This window comes from Thrips palmi, unplaced genomic scaffold (assembly GCF_012932325.1).
Source record: "Thrips palmi isolate BJ-2018 unplaced genomic scaffold, TpBJ-2018v1 HiC_scaffold_19, whole genome shotgun sequence".
In the NCBI taxonomy this organism is placed as follows: Eukaryota; Metazoa; Arthropoda; class Insecta; order Thysanoptera; family Thripidae; genus Thrips; species Thrips palmi.
The window spans coordinates 12,975,144-12,995,442 of NW_023144628.1; the positions used below are offsets into that span (position 1 = coordinate 12,975,144).

Sequence of the window (20,299 nt, forward strand, 5' to 3'; positions counted from 1 at the left end):
TTACGAGAAGACATCTGGAATAAATGTTGCCACGGATCCCTCGGAAAGAAATGAAGATTCATAAGGTAACGCTTGAAGACGTTACGCTTGCATTTAGATAGGGGGAATCTTGGCGGATGAGCCTCGCCTGTTACGTTGGATTTCAAGCGTAACCTGATACGCTTGTAAACAGAGGGTAAAACTAAGCTTTAGTTTTACCAGTGCGTGCAACTTTTAAACTAATCTATTGCTGTTTGGTTTCTCCCAGAAGGATGCGAGCCCCAGCTTGGCCGTGCTCGTCAGCCCAGCGGGGCTGCCACTGGTGATCCTCAAGGTGTTGTGCAACGGGGCGCCTCTGCGCGCCATCTCGCTGGTGGACCCGGCGACCGGCCAGCCAAACCTTCGATTCGTGGCGCCGAGGCCCGGCGGCCGGGTCACAGTGTATCTCCAGAACGACGGACTGGAAGAGGGCTTCTTCTACCAACTGGAACGTGCAGAGCTCGGGCCCGGGGAGACCTGGGACGACTGCCGCCCCGCCGTCGTGAACGAAGCCAACGTCGTGTTCCATGGCAACAGGTACACTGTCATCCATTCTGCGATAATTTACTACGAATTTTTGCGATAAAACCGAGTCAACGATTCCCGCGATTTATTCCACCCTGGAGTGCAATAATTTAGCTATTGCATTTTCTTTTGGTAATAACCCACTCTTGATTGGTGGAATAACAGGGAATGGCTCGTTCCATATAACCACAGTTGCCCGAAAAATATTTATAGACTTCTGCGAGGTCATTTTTAATTTCGGTCAACTGTGTGCGAATTTTAGAAATTGTCGGCCCGATTTAAGCACTCTTGCCCGTAATTATTATCGTTAATTGAGAAATAGCAGATATATATTTCGGCGTGTCGTGCAAATATTTGACTTTCTTTTTTAAAACAAGGTGTAAACTTGCCCAAATTTTAAAATATTTTTTTTTTAATTTCTTTTAAATTCTTTTGGGAACTGGGCGAGCAGGTTACTAAAGAATTTAATTAAATTAAATAAATAAATAAAAGAAAATGTCACCGATATGGACGTCTCGGCGTGAGTGTTCGCGGTCGAGATACTCGTGCTCGCGCGCAAGTTCACCGTACTGCAGCATTTTTCATACTGTCGTCCAGCTTTAGCCTGAACAGTGATTGCAGTTCATGTGGTCTCAGACAGCGGGGACTGAAGAGAGGCTAGGTCGACTGACTATGAAAAATGAAACATCCGCTTCAGACGCACGCTCTTCTGTAAGAAATATTCTGAAGGTGCTGACAGTTTATAGCTGACAAGTAGATTTTTGAACGAGACCCATCTTTAATCAAGGACGGATCGAGAGACGGGTTCAGGGTGGAGGGGGGGGGGAGGATGTCGCAAAGGTTGCCTACATACAGGGGCAAAGTGCGACTTTGCCTGCCTTTCAGGCGGCAAGGAGGGGCGACGCACAGTGGGCTAAAACGCCGAAAACGCGATGAGAAGTGGATATTTTGAAATCGAGGAGTGGAGTCCAACAAACTATGAGATATTTTCAAGGAAGGTCTGAGCTATACGGGACAATTATCTGTTTGCCTATATCACATACGTGCGAGCCCTGGGGGAACGCCAAACTTGGCACATTTTCACGTTTTCGCGCAATGATTGTAATTGGTCTACTGTTTGCCCTCTACTGGCCGTCTCGTTCAGGATAAACCCAACATGTAATATTTTTTTGGAAAGCTGACGATGCGACCAATCCAGAGCATTCCCTACATTTACATTTGCGTTTCCCATTCAGAAGAAACAAGCCGGAGAAAGTAGTGTAAAATCGAGTCTTCGACGTTTTTCACTTCGAGATAAGTCGAGTTGCGAACATTTGCGAAAGGGTCCGAGATATATCCGTGGTAGAGTGGACCGCTTACTTTCCGGTGCATTTCGCCGTTTGCCCCCGTTTTCGAGAAAAGTGGCCCCAAAAGGGGGTAAATGGATAAAAGAATGGCAACCAATTGCTAGATCTACCACCGTCGTTCACTTTTTTGTGCTTGATTTTGTCCGAAATGGTTTTCTCGCTTCCGAAAACCCCTAGATACCGATTTTGGTGGCCATAGATGTCCGCGTTACGGTTAACCCCCCTAACCATTACTGGATCCGCCCTTGTCGTTCATTTTGTCAGAAATGGGTTCCTCGCACTCGAAAACCCCTGGAAACCGATTCTGGCCTTGATGGGGCCCCTCCAGAATTATCATCGCGTTTTGGGCGTTTCAGCCCACTGTGCGACGCCCCCCTCCCTCCCCCTCGGATCCGCCCTTGGCTTCAACGTGGTGTGACCAAAGACCAAAGCTTGCACGTTAGGCGCCAAAAGACCCGAACAGACTCAGCCCTCAAAACACGGGACGGTAGACACTGAGAGACGGTTGCAAGCAACCGCCTGAAGCCCTACACTGCGATTCGAAGTGTGAGACAGTCTCACACTATTTAGTGCGAACCGCTATGCCTCGCTGTGAGCCACGTTCGTCTAACGATTGCAAGACTTTTAAGTATGAGACACGGCTTGTCCCACACTTGCTACCTATGGCTCCCTGCGGTCTAATGCTACAGGACCCACGCTAGCAAGTGTGGGAGTGTGGACATCCGGCCGGCGTCTCACACTTGCAAGCGTTAGACAAACGTGCACTACAAACCTCACTGGTAAAACTAAAGCGTAACTCTATGCTTGAGTCAAGCATAAAGTTACGCTTGAAGACGTTACGCTTGAAATCAAGCATAGGCTAGAGATTCCCGCATGCATTTTGATAGGAGGAATCTTGGCGGATGAGCCTGTTACGCTTGATTTCAAGCGTAACCTGACTACGCTTGAAAACAGTGGGTAATACTACGCTTTAGTTTTACCAGTGCTAACTGTCTACTAAGTACACACTTACAAACGCATGCTTGGCCAAGTACACACTTACAAATGCATGCTTGCAAGTACACACATACAAACGCATGCTTGACGCCGTATAACTCCATGCGTGAAGCATGCGTTTGAAAGTGTGTACTTGCAAGCATGCACTTGTAAGTGTGTACTTGGCCAAGCATGCGTTTGCAAGTGTGTACTTGCAAGCACGCATTTGTAAGTGTGTACTTAGTAGACAGTTGGGTTTTGTAGGCACGTTTTCTAACGCTTGCAAGTGTGAGACCCCGGGCCCGGATGTCCACACTCCCACCTTGCTAGCGTGGGTCCTGTAGCATTAGACCGCAGGGAGCCATAGGTAGCAAGTGTGGGACAAGCCGTGTCTCATACTTAAAAGTCTTGCAATCGTTAGACGAACGTGGCTCACAGCGAGGCATAGCGGTTCGCACTAAATAGTGTGAGACTGTCTCACACTTCGAATCGCAGTGTAGGGCTTCAGGCGGTTGCTTGCAACCGTCTCTCAGTGTCTACCGCCCCGTGTTTTGACGGCTGAGTCTGTTCGGGTCTTTTGGCGCCTAACGTGCAAGCTTTGGTCTTTGGTCACACCACGTTGAAGCCAAGGGCGGATCCGAGGGGGAGGGAGGGGGGCGTCGCCCCTCCCTGCCGCCTGAAAGGCAGGCAAAGTCGCACTTTGCCCCTGTATGCAGGCAACCTTTGCGACATCCTCCCCCCCTCCCCCCTGAACCCGTCTCTCGATCCGTCCTTGATTAAAGATGGGTCTCGTTCAAAAATCTACTTGTCAGCTATAAACTGTCAGCACCTTCAGAATATTTCTTACAGAAGAGCGTGCGTCTGAAGCGGATGTTTCATTTTTCATAGTCAGTCGACCTAGCCTCTCTTCAGTCCCCGCTGTCTGAGACCACATGAACTGCAATCACTGTTCAGGCTAAAGCTGGACGACAGTATGAAAAATGCTGCAGTACGGTGAACTTGCCCTATATCCGCTTGGGCGATGGTGGATAGTGGACAGTGGACATTTCAGGGTGCGACGTTGCCAGCCTGCTTTTGTTTATTTACTTCCTCGTCTTGTCACCCACTACAAATGGTGCTCATCTCGTGTTTTGGCCATTTCTAACTCACTATGCAAGAAATGCAGCTGGAGCAGCTTCAGGAAAGAACGCAATAAGTTCAAAATGATGATGTTGTTATTGGTGAGCGGCAACGTCGCACTGAACCAGCGCCTTATAACCGGGAACAGACTCTCCTGAAACGTCCACTATCCACTATCCACTAAGGGCTAAGCGGATACGGGGTTGCGCGCGAGCACGAGTATCTCGACCGCGAACACTCACGCCGAGACGTCCATATCGGTGACATTTTCTTTTATTTATTTATTTAATTTAATTAAATTCTTTAGTAACCTGCTCGCCCAGTTCCCAAAAGAATTTAAAAGAAATTAAAAAAAAAATATTTTAAAATTTGGGCAAGTTTACACCTTGTTTTAAAAAAGAAAGTCAAATATTTGCACGACACGCCGAAATATATATCTGCTATTTCTCAATTAACGATAATAATTACGGGCAAGAGTGCTTAAATCGGGCCGACAATTTCTAAAATTCGCACACAGTTGACCGAAATTAAAAATGACCTCGCAGAAGTCTATAAATATTTTTCGGGCAACTGTGGTTATATGGAACGAGGCCATCTCGAATAACAGAGCTTTTTAAAGTTATTTTTTTTACATTTTATTGCATTTTCGCATTGCATTGTTTGTATGCATTTTCGCTAAAAAGTGACACTTTCCAGCGAACTGTAGCTATAGGCCTGATTTTGTACTGCTGATTTACAGTATTCACCAATTCAAAAGAAAATTGTGTCGTATTCTTTGCAAAATATATGCAGTATATAACATCTTTCGAATACGACCCCTTCGATTTGATATATTCGGTATAGGAATATAGACTTGGTCACTGATAGCAAACGAATGTGACGTCATATTCTCTGGAGTATGAATTTTGTCACGTTCGTTTGAATGTGGTGATGTCACATTTGTTTGAACGTGACTCAGCCGTTTGAGTAGGGTGACATATTCGTTTGAACGTGGATCAACATGCAAACGAATGTGATATCATATTCAAACGAACGTGACAAAATTCACATTCGAACAAATGTGACGTTACATTTCGTCGACTTCCAGTGATATGACCGTCAAAGTGTTGACAAGTTTTTAGTGTAGAGTTGTGTTCACAGTTTTTCTTTTCAGTGTAGATGTACTCTGCAAACGCAAGTGTGTGCATACCACGCACTTAAAAAATGTATCCCTCCATGCACACTGCTTTAAAGTGTGTGCCTGGAGGCACACTGTTTTAAACACTGCTTTAAACAGTGTGCATGGAAGTACACAGATTTTAACTGTGCGCCCAGGCCCAGGACCAATGGTTAGGCACGCTGTTCTAAAGTGTGTGCCTGGCAAGCACACTGATTTAAACAGTGTGCATGCAGGCACTCACTTTAAAACAGTGTGCCTGTTGGCAGGCATACATTTTAAAGTGTGTGCCATGCACTGAGTTTGCACGGTAAGAGTGGCGGCGCGTGTTGCAGCACGACGGTGCGGCGGGACGTGAGCACGGGCGGCCGGTCCATCCTCGTGGAGGCCCTGCGCGACGCCTCGGGCCGCACCCTGACGGACGTGGACGCGGAGCTGCGGGGCCTGCGCCGCACCAAGTGGCGCCTGGGCGTGTGGCCCGGTGTGTTCGAGCGCAAGCTCCTGGACGGGTGCGAATGGCTGCTCTCCACCCAGCGGGGCCCCTCCGCCGTAATCGTCAGCGTCAAGGCGCCCACGGGCCGCATGGTGTTCGCCGCCTGCCCCGCGACGGACTCCCTGGACAGCCTCAAGGTGAAAGCCCTCACGCTTTACTGCTGTAGTTTCTTGTGCATAAGCCATGCACGAAACTGTGCGCTGACCCCTTACTCCGATGTACGGTAAACTCTGAACTTCCAAATACGGCAAATCACGTCAATAAGGTCAGCGGGGTAATTCCACACCAACTTGAACACTCATAAACCTGACGTCGTCCGATTTCAACCAAATTTGGTGAATCGCCCCCAAATTAGTGTCTAGAATGACCCCCTAAAATGGTTTTGACAAATATGCAATAGTTCCGGAGATATAGCACTTCACCATTTTTGGCCAATTTCCAAGTTACAGAAACAGTGTTTCACTAAAATGCCATTATCTCGGCTCCTATTGGACTTAGAGGTCTGGCTCTGTGCTCATTGGAAAGGGAATAAAATTTTGCATTAAAATGTGGTACTTTTAGGTTTATAGGTCAAAAACTTAAAAAAATGTATTTTTCGATAAAACCTTCAACTTAAAAATGTCGTTTCCAAAATACGTCATCCTGAAAAAAAAATTTTTTTTCACCAAAAGGTCTCTTAAGGTGTCTACTTTAATGTCCTAAAGTGTCTCAAAAAGTATTTGAGTTTTTCAGCATTTACAGGGGAAACCGTGATGAAATGTGCCCAAAAAGTGCCATTTTTTCACTCGAAGCCCAGCGTACGATGGTCCTGTTGCAGTCCCACTCCTTCACCACCCTCAAAACTGTTACTCCTATGCCCAGCATCGATTGGTATGTATCAAAGTAATTGTTTGAGTGGGTCTGAGCGCTCAGGGAAGGGGTCAGATCAAATCCCAGCCTGGAACTTTGCGTAACAAGACATCAAATCGACTACTACTTTCCTCTCTCTGTCTCTCTCGCTCTCAATAGGTTTGCTACAGGCGGGGAGGCAGGGCAAGTCTACAGTGGTGACTTGCAATAGTTTACTTGGACCTGGAGCAACTAGGGTTAAGCTGAAACCCATAACACAAAATTTGGTGAAGAACGCCTGGGGGTAGGCAACCCGGCGCAAGCGGATGTGTAGCGGGCTGGCCTACCTTCCCAGCCACAGGCGCTCCCCACACAGAATTCCCCCGCCGACTCTGGTGACTTGTTCTGACAGTTCCTCTGTCATACTGTGGTGAAAATAAGCAAATCAGACAAAATATTAAGATAATGGGAATTAGACTTATTTTTATTAGATCAGTTAGGAGTTCTAAAATTAAGTAAATGATTAGGCAGTCTTTCTCTCTAGTTGTTCCTCCTTTTCTTCTTTGCAGGAGCTGAAGTTGACCTGTAAAATAAAATCATGATTAGTATTTTTTTAATTTGTGTAAATCCGACTGATTTAAAGTCATGCTATCTTACTCAGTCTGGGTCTTCTCATTAGCTAATTTCTGAACAGCTGTCTTAATTTTGTAGTTCACTCCGTCTTCAGACTCTACATTGCACACAGCAATCACATCCCACACCTTCATAGTTATGGTTTCTGGAGAATCATCAGGGTATTTAAATCTAAGAGATGTGCGAGTTCCCTGTCTGGTAAGAGGGACAACTTGAATCTCTTGAGCTTCAGCGTTCTGGCCATCAACAAATGCAACAGTCCATGGAATGACATCTGGTCTTCGGACAATTACAAAGCCATGCAGGTCATCAAACTGAACAGAATCTAGAGGACCATAATAATAATAAAGTCCAGTATTAGCCTCTGAGTATTGTTTGAGGCAAACAGTATTTTCAGAAAGTACAATAACGGCATGGGCTGACTTGATCCCAGCTACTTCAGGAGCGGTCTCCATTCTGTCTGTATTTGCAAGACTGACAGAAGCAATCTTCTCTTTGCTCACGTAAACAACTTCAATCGAATCTTTATATTTTTCTGCAGCCCACTTGTAGAACAAAAATGGAGAAGAAATGCTCTCTGATGACACCATTTGAAGACTCTCTCTTGCTGCAAGCCTCTTCATTGATCCGGCAAGGCCATCACAGGGACCCTTCCCGTGGCTTGTGGCAAAAAAATGCCACTCCGCTTTAACACCAAAGTCACGATAGTGCTTCCTTAAATTTGCCACCATCTTCCTGTTTTTATATTGTTTAGCGGCTCCATCACTAAAATAGTAAATCTTTTTCAGATTGCTAATTTTGTTCATTAGATAGGGAACAAGTTGCTTCTGGAATGCATAAACAGACTCCTGCACGTGGGCTGTGGAATCTGAGATTATAACATAGTTTAAATGTTCCACTACATCACCATTTTTGTAATAAATTATGAATGGGTGAATGGTCACTTGCACATCAGACCAATGAACTCCTTGGACAGCATCTTGCCAGACTGGCTTATAATTTTCAGAAAAATCTCCAATGACTATGCATTCTCCCTCCTTCAGTTCTTCTTTCTTTTTATTCAAAAATCTGCCCTGTTTTTTGGCCAGCAAATCATGAACTAGGACATCTGGAATCTGGTTTATAAGTTTTTCAATGAATGCTGTAGAAGGAAGACTCTTTGTAACCAGTTCACTTCTGTCTGTCGATGACCATTCCTTGAAACTAATGTTTTTTAAGCCATAAAGATCAAAATTAATTTCCATCATTTCTCGCAGTTGATCAGTTCCAGGGCACGATTTACATTGGCCTAAATAACACTTGTCTGATGGTGGGTTGCACATTACCATCTTCATGATGTCTTTGTCAGTGAGATATTTACCAGCTGCATCTTCTTCATCATTTTCCAAGGCAGCAGCATCAACCAATAACTTGAAATTTTGATGGTGTTCACACACACATACAGTATGAGTCCCTGCAGCTCCAGCCAAAACACACTCCTTAGGTCGGAGTTCACAGAATTTAGAGAACGATACCTTAAAATCAGGCTCTTCTTTAGCAACTTGACTTAAGTATGACTCATATAGCTCTATCAAGTTGCTCAGAACCAGTCTCTTCTGTTTTTGTTCACGAGTGCCATCAGGTCGCTTCACACTCACATAGTCCTTCTTGCCAGGGAGCTCTCGACTATTTTCTCTGTCTCGGTAGAAATTTTGCACTTTGTCAACTACTGATTGCTCCAGTCTCCTCACCTTCTTTTCAGGTATATCAGGGAGAACGCCTTGTTCTCTGGTAAGCCGTTTTGCTAATCTGGCAAAAGATCTTGGAACATCAAACTCTGCAACAATTTGGGAAATAGTCCAGCTGAGCGGCAGGACAGATAAGATGTGGAGCTGCTTCTTCCGGTCTTTACCAATTTGGGAAAACTTCGATTTCAGCTGGGCCAATGTTTCTGCAAAGTTTTTGTCTGTTTTGATCACTCCTTTCTTGGCTCCTACTGCTTTGGAAAACTTATTGTGAACTGCTTTTTGGATTTTTTGTAGCTTCTTAGTTTGATAGCTTTTTTGCTTCATAATTTTGGGGTCCGCCATTGGAGACTCTCCAACAGCTTCACATGTAGTATCCATAGCCTTCACAGCCATATCTGGTGGAGTGGGGAAAATATCATCCGATGCTCCAGCTCCAGATGTACTGCTTGACTGGCTGCTTCCCGCTACAAGTTGGGCACTGCCTGATGGTGGATTATTCTTATTGGTAGTTGTGGGGTGTCGAGCACTGCTGGCAGCGATGGGCAGTGGTTGTTGCGAACTGCTGGCTGCAGTTTCGCATGAAGTGCTTGCTCCTTTGTTGATAGGTGATGTTTTAGGAACTTGCCTCTTGCAATTAACACATAATTTCTGGCCAGGAATCAGGTTTACTATTTGTCCATACTCTTTTGCAAAAGTCAGACTAATCTCATAAAGATCTTTGGAAACAGGCTTCTTATGAGAGCCAAACGGATTGGCACATTTAGTGTAATGGGAAGAATAAAACTCAAGTAAGTTTTTCTTGTGATTAGTGCAGACACTATCAATGCGACTCAGTCCAGATCTCAATCTTATCAAATGAACTTCATCATCGGTAAATGAATTTCTCGGAACAATGTCAGCACTACACTGGCCACTCAAAGATCTGAGACAACAGATTCGATGAGCTTGTTGCTTTTGTTGCTTGTCACCCATTGTGCACCTGCCAATACACAAAAGCAATTAGATATGAAAACAAATTTAACCACAAACACCAGCAGTGGATAAGTCATTACCATTAATAATAAGGAATCAAACAAATTTGAAAGGCTTCTCTCCTGAACAATGGCTGGCGCAAATAAAAAAAAACTGAAAGAAACATCCAGTTAAAAACAGTGTAAACAAGAGGCTAGAAAAGCAGAAACAAAGCTATGGTACAAACCACAGTTAACAACAGCAACCAAATTCACACTCCAGGCAAAACATCTGCAAGAAATTGTAGTCAAAGTATCCAGATCAAAGACAGAAAGTACTGGAAGCGTCCTTTCCAACAAACATAAACAACAACAAAGCAGGGTGAGACGGGGTAAGTTTTGGATATGAGAAATACAGGCAACAAACTCATCCATGTATGACAAAATTGGCATGCTGTGGAGGGAGCGCCTGCTACACATCCGCTTGCGCCGGGTTGCCTACCCCCAGGCGTTCTTCACCAAATTTTGTGTTATGGGTTTCAGCTTAACCCTAGTTGCTCCAGGTCCAAGTAAACTATTGCAAGTCACCACTGTAGACTTGCCCTGCCTCCCCGCCTGTAGCAAACCTATTGAGAGCGAGAGAGACAGAGAGAGGAAAGTAGTAGTCGATTTGATGTCTTGTTACGCAAAGTTCCAGGCTGGGATTTGATCTGACCCCTTCCCTGAGCGCTCAGACCCACTCAAACAATTACTTTGATACATACCAATCGATGCTGGGCATAGGAGTAACAGTTTTGAGGGTGGTGAAGGAGTGGGACTGCAACAGGACCATCGTACGCTGGGCTTCGAGTGAAAAAATGGCACTTTTTGGGCACATTTCATCACGGTTTCCCCTGTAAATGCTGAAAAACTCAAATACTTTTTGAGACACTTTAGGACATTAAAGTAGACACCTTAAGAGACCTTTTGGTGAAAAAAATTTTTTTTTTCAGGATGACGTATTTTGGAAACGACATTTTTAAGTTGAAGGTTTTATCGAAAAATACATTTTTTTAAGTTTTTGACCTATAAACCTAAAAGTACCACATTTTAATGAAAAATTTTTATTCCTTTCCAATGAGCACAGAGCCAGACCTCTAAGTCCAATAGGAGCCGAGATAATGGCATTTTAGTGAAACACTGTTTCTGTAACTTGGAAATTGGCCAAAAATGGTGAAGTGCTATATCTCCGGAACTATTGCATATTAGTCAAAACCATTTTAGGGGGTCATTCTAGACACTAATTGGTGGCGATTCACCAAATTTGGTTGAAATCGGACGACGTCAGGTTTATGAGTGTTCAAGTTGGTGTGGAATTACCCAGCGGCGAAAACCGTACCTCTTCACACTAAATGTCATGGGACTTTTTTTGTCCCATGAATGATGCAATTTGAAGCACATCCAATTTCAACCACATACAATTTTGTGTCCGCCAGGCGCCAGGGACACTAAATGTTATGGGACTTTTTTTGTCCCATGCATGATGCAATTTTAAGCACATCCGGTGGTAATGCAATTTTGTGTCCGCCAGGCGAGACAAATTGTCTTGTGGAAGTACGATTTTCGGCAGGCGTCGGACAAAATGTGTCTCCAGACGGGGACAAAATTTGTATCAGCGTCGGATGTGCTTAAAATTGCTCAAATCGTGGGACAAAAAAAGTCCCATGATATTTAATGTGTTTCTCATAGAGTGTGGTGTGCCATGAACTCTTGAGTTTGTGGTAAAGGGTTTTCCCACATTGAGCCGGTCGGTCGCAGGCGGTGGAGATTGGCCCTTTTCACCCCTCCCTCCCGCACGTGTTGATGTCGATTCTCGCCTCTGCCTCGCCAGGAGAGCGTGGAGCAGCAGCTGGGCATCCCGCGGGCCGAGCAAGAGCTGCGCACCCAGGACGGTTCCATCCCGCAGCGACTGTCGGACGTGCTGGGCGCCCCCTCGCCGGTGCTGTACGCGTGCGGCAAGCAGCGCCGCGGGGCCTGGCTGTGGCTGTACGTGCGGCATGAGCGCGGCACAACGTTCTTGGTCGTCCCTGCCTCCGACACGGCGTCCGAAGTCCGGTGCTGGCTGGACGACGGGCTCGCCACGCCGCTGGACCGCCTGTACTTCGCGGGCGAGGAGCTGCGGGACGACCGCCCCCTGGCCGAATACGGCGTCGAGTGCTTGTCCACCCTCGAGCTCCGTGAGCACGGCGCGGGTCTCCAGGTAAAAAACTCATCGAAATTCATGTAACACGGTAAATGTGCCGCCTTGAAATCCAAGGATCCCCTTGGCCGGGCATTACGTGGCATTACTCCAAAGTATCGCCAAATTTTAGTGATACTTTCGTGTATCGCCGTTTTGAAGGCATTACTTTCGTGTATCGCCGTTTTGAAGGCATTACTTTTGTGTATCGCCGTTTTGAAGGCAATACTTTTCCGTAAGACCGTTTATTGGCGATACTCAATTGTATCGCCAAAAAAGGTTCAAAATGTATTGCCTTTGGATTTACAGTGTCGCCAGAATCCATTTCAAGTCCTCAAAATTGATGAAAAGATACACCGAAATTCAAGCACATCCCTCGCTGCAGGTGACCGTGGAGGTGTTTCCTCTTGCCCCTGGCAAGCCCCCTGTGCTGGTGCAGCTGGGAGCAGACCCCGCGGACACGGTTGAGACGCTGCGCTGGGGGGCTGTCTTCAAATCCACTCCAAGCTCCAAAGGTCATCGCGCCATCGGGTTTGTCGCCGACAGCCCGAGCTTCGGGCTCTTCATGGAGGAGCGGGAGCTTCCCTGCAAGCGGACTGTGGCCGAGTGCGGCATCACCAGCGGGGCCAGGCTGTGCTTCCGGAGAAGGTAAGGACACTCTAAATTCCAGACAATGGCGTCCCGGCCTCCCCACATTTTGCGGTTTTTCGCCTCTAGCGGTCGAACGGTGCATTTTACTCAAACTCAACCTCTACATCGTGTCAATCGCCTCCGCCCGTTCTTTGAAATGCACCATTTGAATTCTCCAAACTCTTAATTCCCAACTCTGTAAATGCAAGGGCGATACTTTCAGTAACTTTTTTGGCAAGAGAATCGAGCATCCATCGCTAATGAGCCGCCTTACGGAAAAGTACTGCCTTCAAACCGGCAATACTCCCAAAGGGGGGGGGGGGGGGGTGTCCAACCCGCCGCTCATCGGCAGCGACTGACGAGCTGTGCGGCTGCCTCAGCAGTGGTCGCTCCACTGGCGGAGCTGCTACTGCTGTCGCGCAGACGCGCCGCCGGACGTCAGTCGCTGCTGCGCGCTGCCGACGGGGGGCCCAGTCGCTTCAGCCAGTCGATTTGGCCCTTAAGTCAAAACCCTTTGCTTACAGCTTCCCAGCCCAAACGATTTGTTAAAGAACGTCCAGCATTGTCGGGAATATGCCCGAGGGTACGTAACTCTCGAATATCGGTACAGCGACTGAAAAAGTCTACAGTCAATTTGACTTTTTTGACTGTAATTGACTGTAGACGACTGCAAAACAGTCTAGTTCTGCTTGGATGGAAGTCGACTTTTTGACTGTAAAATGACTGTGTTGATTTTTGGGGATGACTGTTTTAACAGTACAGTGGTTGTTTGGAATGTATTCTTGGAAAAAAAATGACTTTTGATAGGAATAAAAAAAGAAAGAAGAAATTGCAGTCCGTGCACTGCAAGACCCTACTTGAAATATTTCATTGGCCGATGCGGGGGCCGGGGGGCACATAAAAGCCTGCTGCTAACGTGGGGCATACACAAAGTAAAAAGTGGAATTCAACCAATTTTTCTATTTGTACAGAATTTTAGTAGGGGCCTTCGGGTCTTCCAGGGGATATACGTATTTAGAAGAAAATAATACAAAAACGTAAAATCTTTACCCTTTTTCACAAAAAAATGTTTTTACAAGTGCTTTTAACATGTATGACCCCAAACGTGCAAAGTTCGACTGTAATTGACTATTTTGACTGCTTTGACTGTAGTGACTGCCAATTGATTGTGTGACTGTTTTTGTGACTGTTTTCGAGGCGTACAGTGACTGTTCTGAGTTACGTACCCCTCGAATATGCCTCTTGAAAAAAGCTGTTCCCACTGAACGCAAATTTTGATAAAAACGATTTAATTTTCGGGTATCATTCTTAATCCACCATGCTGAGAATGTTTCTTAAGATTTTCTCCGTGTGGGGTGTCATACACGCGTGGAAACACACAGCCTACTTAACTTTTCTGTTTCGCAGGGATTCGGATCTTGACTCACGAAAGATGCAGATCTTCGTCAAATTTATGAGGAGCACTACGGCGATCCAGTGTTTTGAATGGGATACAGTTCAGGTAAGCTAAGATCCCGTCTCGGCACTGCTTCTTACGGGGTTTTAACCCCTTTCTTTGACCTTGTGACTTTCTTCTCACCCCTAAGTATTTTCTGAAGATGCTCTTTTTATAACTAAACAACTCTGCAAACTCAACACTGTGCTCAGCACACTCTGTTCAGCGTGTACTCACAAGTACACTCCGACAAGAAAGTACTCCAACGAGTGTGCTTAGATGAGTACACTCCAACGAGAGTGTGCCTTGATGAGTACACTGTAACGAGAGTGCGCTCAGATCCTGGAAAGACATGCAGTTGAGTACACGCTCGTCGGAGTGTGCTCGTGAGCACTAGGGTGTTTCAAAAAAATTTGATTTTTGAAAGGAGTTGGTTTTTAGGTTCATCTAGGTCCCAAATGACCTCACACCAAGTTTGAACGAAATCGGTTGACATTTACCCGGTGCACAGCGCGAGAAAACTAAAGGTCTCGCTTGGGAGGTCCCACCTCCCCGCGTCTTTCCGCCGCGACTGTGACGCCATCTGAGATCCGAACTCTCTGAAATTTGGTGGCGATGTTCCTTGAGGCTTCCCCTATCGGCCTGCGTGGTTCGGGCTCAGACCCTGCCTCACGTGACTAAGCGACAGGGCCTAAAGTGCATCAAATTGTTTTTTGAGGGGGACGGGGGGAAGGAGGTGGGTGGTGTGCAATTGGCATGTGGGTCCCTTCAACCGGTGCGCCAGCTAGAGATATACCTAGTCTGAACACTTAGCCGTTCACAAATTCACAGGAAAAACAAGGAAAATATGGAAAACATGCTGGGACGCGCCTGGGAGGTACGCAATGTCGGTGACAAGCACCGTGGTTTTCCTGTGAATTTGTGAACCGCTTAGTGTTTAGACTAGGTATATCTCTAGCCACGTATCATGTAGTCGAGCATGGGACGTCCCTCGGTGGTAGGCAAACGACGGTGCTTGTCCGAGGGACGTCCGCCGGGATAGTCCCTACGGACGTCTGCGGCGGACGTCCGCGGAACGTCCACCCGGGACGTCCGGTTCGGACGTCCCTCGGACCTCCAGGGGACGCGTTTTCTTTGCCATCCGGAGGTCCCCCACCGTAGCGATGTCCCCGTCGGACGTCCTGGGGAGGTCCCAGGGAGGTCCCGCGCGGACCATGCCCGGGACCATATGCATAGGTCTCGTTTCACACATTGAGACATGACTTTGGACTTTTCCTTCAAAGTGTTGTCATCTCATCGAAGGGCCATGTCCGAACAGTATGTACCTGGGACGTCCTCAAGGAACCCTCCGGGACTAGCCCCTAGGACCAGCTTGGGACCCTGGCAGTCGGGCGTTTTGCCTATGCGCCAGGGGCCATGTCCCAATAGGACGTCCCTGGGACTCCGCTAAGGATATCCGCCGGGATTAGCCCGGCGGGACAGGCCTCGGACCACTGGTACATCGGCTTTTCCCCAAGCAACGCGGGGCCATGCCCCAAAAAGGACGTCCTTGGGACGACCCAGGGACGTCGGCCGATCTAGCCCTTCGAAACCCTTTCCACGGGCCCCGATGGGCGTCCGCCGGACCTAGGGGACGTCTGCTGTCGGCTGGCCCCGTCGGTTCCCCGGGCCGGGTGGTCCGAGCGGACGTCCCGGGAGGTACATGAGGGACATCCCCGGGGGACCATGCAGGGACCACTACAGGGATAGTCCGAACATGGTCCGTCCCGGACCGGGGCTATGTTTTGTTGACTGGGGAGAGTGTTCTGAGTACACTGTTGAGTTTGCAGAGAAGGTACGTGTGCGCCAGACAGTGGCGACAGTTCCGACAACCCACGCCTGGCGTTAGCACCTTCCTTGGCCTGCGGCACTAGCCTGCCTTTGCAGGAGTAGCGCTGGCTGACATACAGATAGATTAAATTTTCTAACCCCAGCCGAGTTAGTACGGGCTTCGCTATCGCTCAGCCAACACTAGCCTGCGCGAGTCTTGTATTGCAAGACATTCTTCAACATGATTCGAAAGCAGGGTTCAGTTGTGTTATTTAACAATTCTCTAGTCCCAAGGGAAAAAATCCCTATGATTTTAAAGGGACGATCCCTTTCCGAAGGGGCCAAGCCCTATCCGAGAAAGGGCTTGGCCCCTTGGGAAGGGCTCAGCCCTATCTGCCATAGGGCCGGGCCCTATCAAGTTAGGGACCGGCCCTATGGACTTGGGGACCGGCCCTATGAGCTTAGGGATCGGCCCTTTGGACTTGGGGATCAGCCCTATGGACTTAAGGATCCGCCCTCCAGACCACAAGGCCCTATAAATCAGCCTGCCAGTTAGGCAAAATGTGGGTGATTTAGGTAGGCAAACCCGCTACACACCTATTAAGGGTATCTTGTAAACGGCTTTAGATTGAGTGTCGGCGACACTACCATTGTTATCAGCGTCAAAAGTTTACTCAGGAAGCGTTCCTTATTTGTACATTGATGTTCAAGAGGCAGATGTTTTTGAACACTTGAACACTCCGCGGCACGTCCCTTTCCAAAGGGATATTTCGCGGCCCTTTGACCGAGGGGGGAATAACTCCCCTTTTTGGTGAACACATGATTGCAAGGAGGCGGGATTTCGCGGGATTTCGGGGGATTTCATGGATTTCGCAGGATTGCGTGGATTTCAAGGATTGCGTAGATTGCGCCGGATCTCTTTAGATTGCAGGCGATTTCAATAATTGCGGTCGGATTTCATAAGATTGCGATGGATTTCACAAGATTGCAATAAGATTGCGATGGATTTCACAAAATTGCAATAAGATTGCGATGGATTTCACAAAATTGCACTATGATTGCGCTGAATGCAAGATAACTCTGTTGGAACACCCGAGAAATACCGTTTATTTACGTGGGTTGTCATTGTGTCTATCTTTTTTTACAGACAGGGGGTCTTTCAAAGTATAGGTGTCAGTGCTTTGGTTTTTGGTGATTTTGTTGCTTACTATGAAAAACTTTTATAGCCACAGACTGGACTCCCAACTCCCATTAGTTCCAAAGTTATGAGGGTTTTAGTGTCAATTTAGTCGTTTATTAAAAATTCTCCTTGCGAAGAACCAAAAAGTTTACGGAAGTGTGATTTTTTATTTTAGAGCCCAATAAACGTGCAAACAGACTAGCAAAGCCAGATTTGACTGTATATGCAAAGGGCAGCCGGAATCTTATTTTGAAAAAGTATTTTTCTTATTTTTCTAAAATTAATTAAAGTTTGGTAAAAATAAATTTTTGAGAAAAATTTCTGTTTAATGGTGGAAATTTGGAAATCCGGCTTTGCCACGAGATAGGCAAATCAATAAAGAACTTGTAAAACAAAAATGAAGTCTCCACAACTTTTTTGGTTCTTCGCAAGGAGAATTTGGGAGAAACGACCAAATTTGTTACGTAAACTTCAATAACTCAGAAACTAATGGGAGTTGGGTGCCTCAACTTTGGGTTTAAGTTCATCTTATAGTAAGCAACTAGAAACCAAAATACAAACATGATGCCACAAACATTTTGAAAAATGATATTTCACATTTTTTCACTTTACAGTATCCTTAAAATTATTGCGAGACCGCTCTGTTTCTTACGTATTTATTGTTTGATTTTTTGTGACCTAATATCCTGTCCGATCTTCCCGCGCCTGCAAGCGGAAACCGTTTTAGTGGGGCAGGGGCGGCTATTCAGTGAGGTCAGCACGGGCCAACTAATAACGAAGGAAAGGAGCGAGTGTGGAGGAATTATTGGACGATAGACCCTTTCAGTCGTCACCCAGTGAAGAACATAAGTCATCAAAAATTAGGAACCAGATGCGCGCCACCTAGTGGCCACTGCTATGCACTTCGTCCAGATTTATACGCTTGAGACCAATGAGGGTTCAGCTTTTGACAGTGCACAGTAACGGCCGCTAGGTGGCGCGCTACTGGTTTCTGTCTGTTTGATTACTTTTGTCCTTCTCCAGGCGATGACTGAAAGGGTCTAATGCAAGATTACAATGTTTTCGCTAAGATTGCGCAGGATTGCGGAAGATTTTGGAAGGATTGCGCGAGATTGCAGAGGATTTCGCGTGATTGCGGCAGATTGCGGAGGATTTCAAAGATTTCTGATGATTGCATGGATTTCGGAAGATTGCAAGGATTGCGGCCTGATTGCGACCCGGTGAACACATGATTGCGGGAGTCGCGGCCCCCTCGCCTTTGACAAGGGGACTGTCCCTATCCATAGGGGCTGGCCCTTCCATGGGGACCGTCCCTATATCAAGGGGCCGCGAAATATCCCTTTAGTTAGGGACGTTAGGGATTTTTTCCCTTGGGGTTATACTTAGCAGTTTTATTTGCTCTACAAAACTTTTCTTCGATTTAACATTTTTAAAAAATTGTACAGTAAGTTAAGTTACCCGGAACCAGAGGCGGGGACAAAATAACAATTGCCCCTCCTTTGACCCCAAGATAGCGGCCTGAATGGTGGTTAAAAAGCAACACTTTGCCCCTGTAGTAGGCAAAATGCGCTACTGTCCCACTGTGCTACTGCTAATGTCCCACTCAGGCCGTCGCTGGATCCGCGACTGGTACGTTACTAAGACGTAACACTAACCATGGTAATACGCAATTTCTTTTTTATTACGAGGGACAATTCGACGGCCCCTATTCAAAAGATCTTATCTGGGCGCTCCTATTCAAAGAATCTTATCTGCAACGTACGCGAATTTCACTAAGTTTGACCATCTGGGACGGATAAGAGGGTTAGCGGAACATATTTCTACACGTGCAATTAGTTCCTTCGATCTTTCATCTTCAAGTTTGTGTGACTACAATCCCAAATTATTTTGATTTGTAGCTGCCTCAAACGATGAAACTTGGTGAAATTCGCTTGCTTTGCAGATAAGATTCTTTGAATAGGAGCGCCCAGATAAGATCTTTTGAATAGGACCCCTCGAATTTTGCATTAAGAAACACAGTGTGCAGGGTAGTAATAATAGAGAATTAGTTTAATAATATATCTGCGCCGTGTTTTTTTTCCCTAATGATAAAGAATGCGTTGTTATACAGTTGTCCTTGGTACAAACATTTGTGTGAACATTACACAGCATCCGGGTTGCTAGCTATTTCCTTTACTTGTTTCTTTAGTGTGCGTTCACTCTCATTCCAGGAACGTGACATCACGTTGACAAAGTGTCACGTCCGTTTGAGCATTGTGTCACATTTGTTTTAGTGTGAATTGGCTAAAAATCTGCTTCTTCACGTTCAGACGAACGTGACGCAATGCTCAAACAAACGTGACATTCTGTCACGTTCGTTTCAACGTGATGTCACGTTCCAGGAATGAGAGTGTTGTGTTACGTAAAGACCTTGGAGAAATTTGAAGAACCGATTGAAATTTGCTGTCGGTTGTGTTTCAGGCGGTCAAGGAGGCGGTCAAGGACCGTGTTGGTCTTGAGACTGCGTCTAAGGAGATGTACCTCATGATGCGAGCGCCGCTCGAAGACGAGCTCACTCTCTGCGAGTCTGGCGTCGGGGATCAGTCCTTTCTGCACTTGATGCTGAGAATTCGCGGCGGTGGGAGCTCTTCATCGTCGGTCGGAGCGGCGCAGCCCGCCGGCCAAGCACAAGCAGCCCCTGAGGGCGCTCAGCCCATCGCCTCCGCCACTCCGCCTGCTCAGCCCACCGACACCCTCGCAGTGGGGAAAATTGTAGCAGGCAAATTCCTGCCTCCAGAGAAGACAAGGACCTGCCACTTTCACATCGATGACCAGAGGCCCGCCCTGAAGCTGCAATTTGATATCTTCGTTGATGAGGCCTGATTTCAATAAGATTCTTGATTGATTCATTTTTTTTTCGTGATAAGCCCTGAAAGAAACCTTAGGGAAAGAAACCTTAGGTTTTAATTTTTTTTGTTTGTATATAAGTAATTTTGGACAACGTCATGAACGATTGCTTGGTGAAGATTTTATGTTTATTCCGTGATGAGCCTTAATCCTGTGAAAGAAACCTTAAGCTTCTCCAATTGTTTTGTTTTATCTATAAGGTTCTGTCAAAAGCATGAATGATTACTTTATAAAGTTTCTCCTTTATGATTAAAAAGCGAGACACTATCTACAACAAGCGGCCTTTTTCTGCCTTCACACTGTCAGAAATTTTGTCGTAAATTAGCGACCAAAAATTCACTTATTTTCATAGCGACGGAAGTCGTTCTTTA

General features: G+C 46.4%; 1 protein-coding gene across 1 annotated transcript; it reads left to right on the forward strand.

Annotated features, from left to right (window-relative positions):
• Nucleotides 1-255: 255 nt before the first annotated feature.
• LOC117646390 lies at nucleotides 256-19,975 on the forward strand (the record flags this gene model as incomplete). The annotated part of the gene is given in 6 exon segments (XM_034387281.1): nucleotides 256-555; nucleotides 5,475-5,769; nucleotides 11,641-12,009; nucleotides 12,374-12,636; nucleotides 14,026-14,119; nucleotides 19,503-19,975. Coding segments are annotated over 5 exon segments (1,176 nt in total). The 3' UTR covers nucleotides 19,905-19,975.
• Between the last annotated feature and the right edge of the window lie 324 nt (nucleotides 19,976-20,299).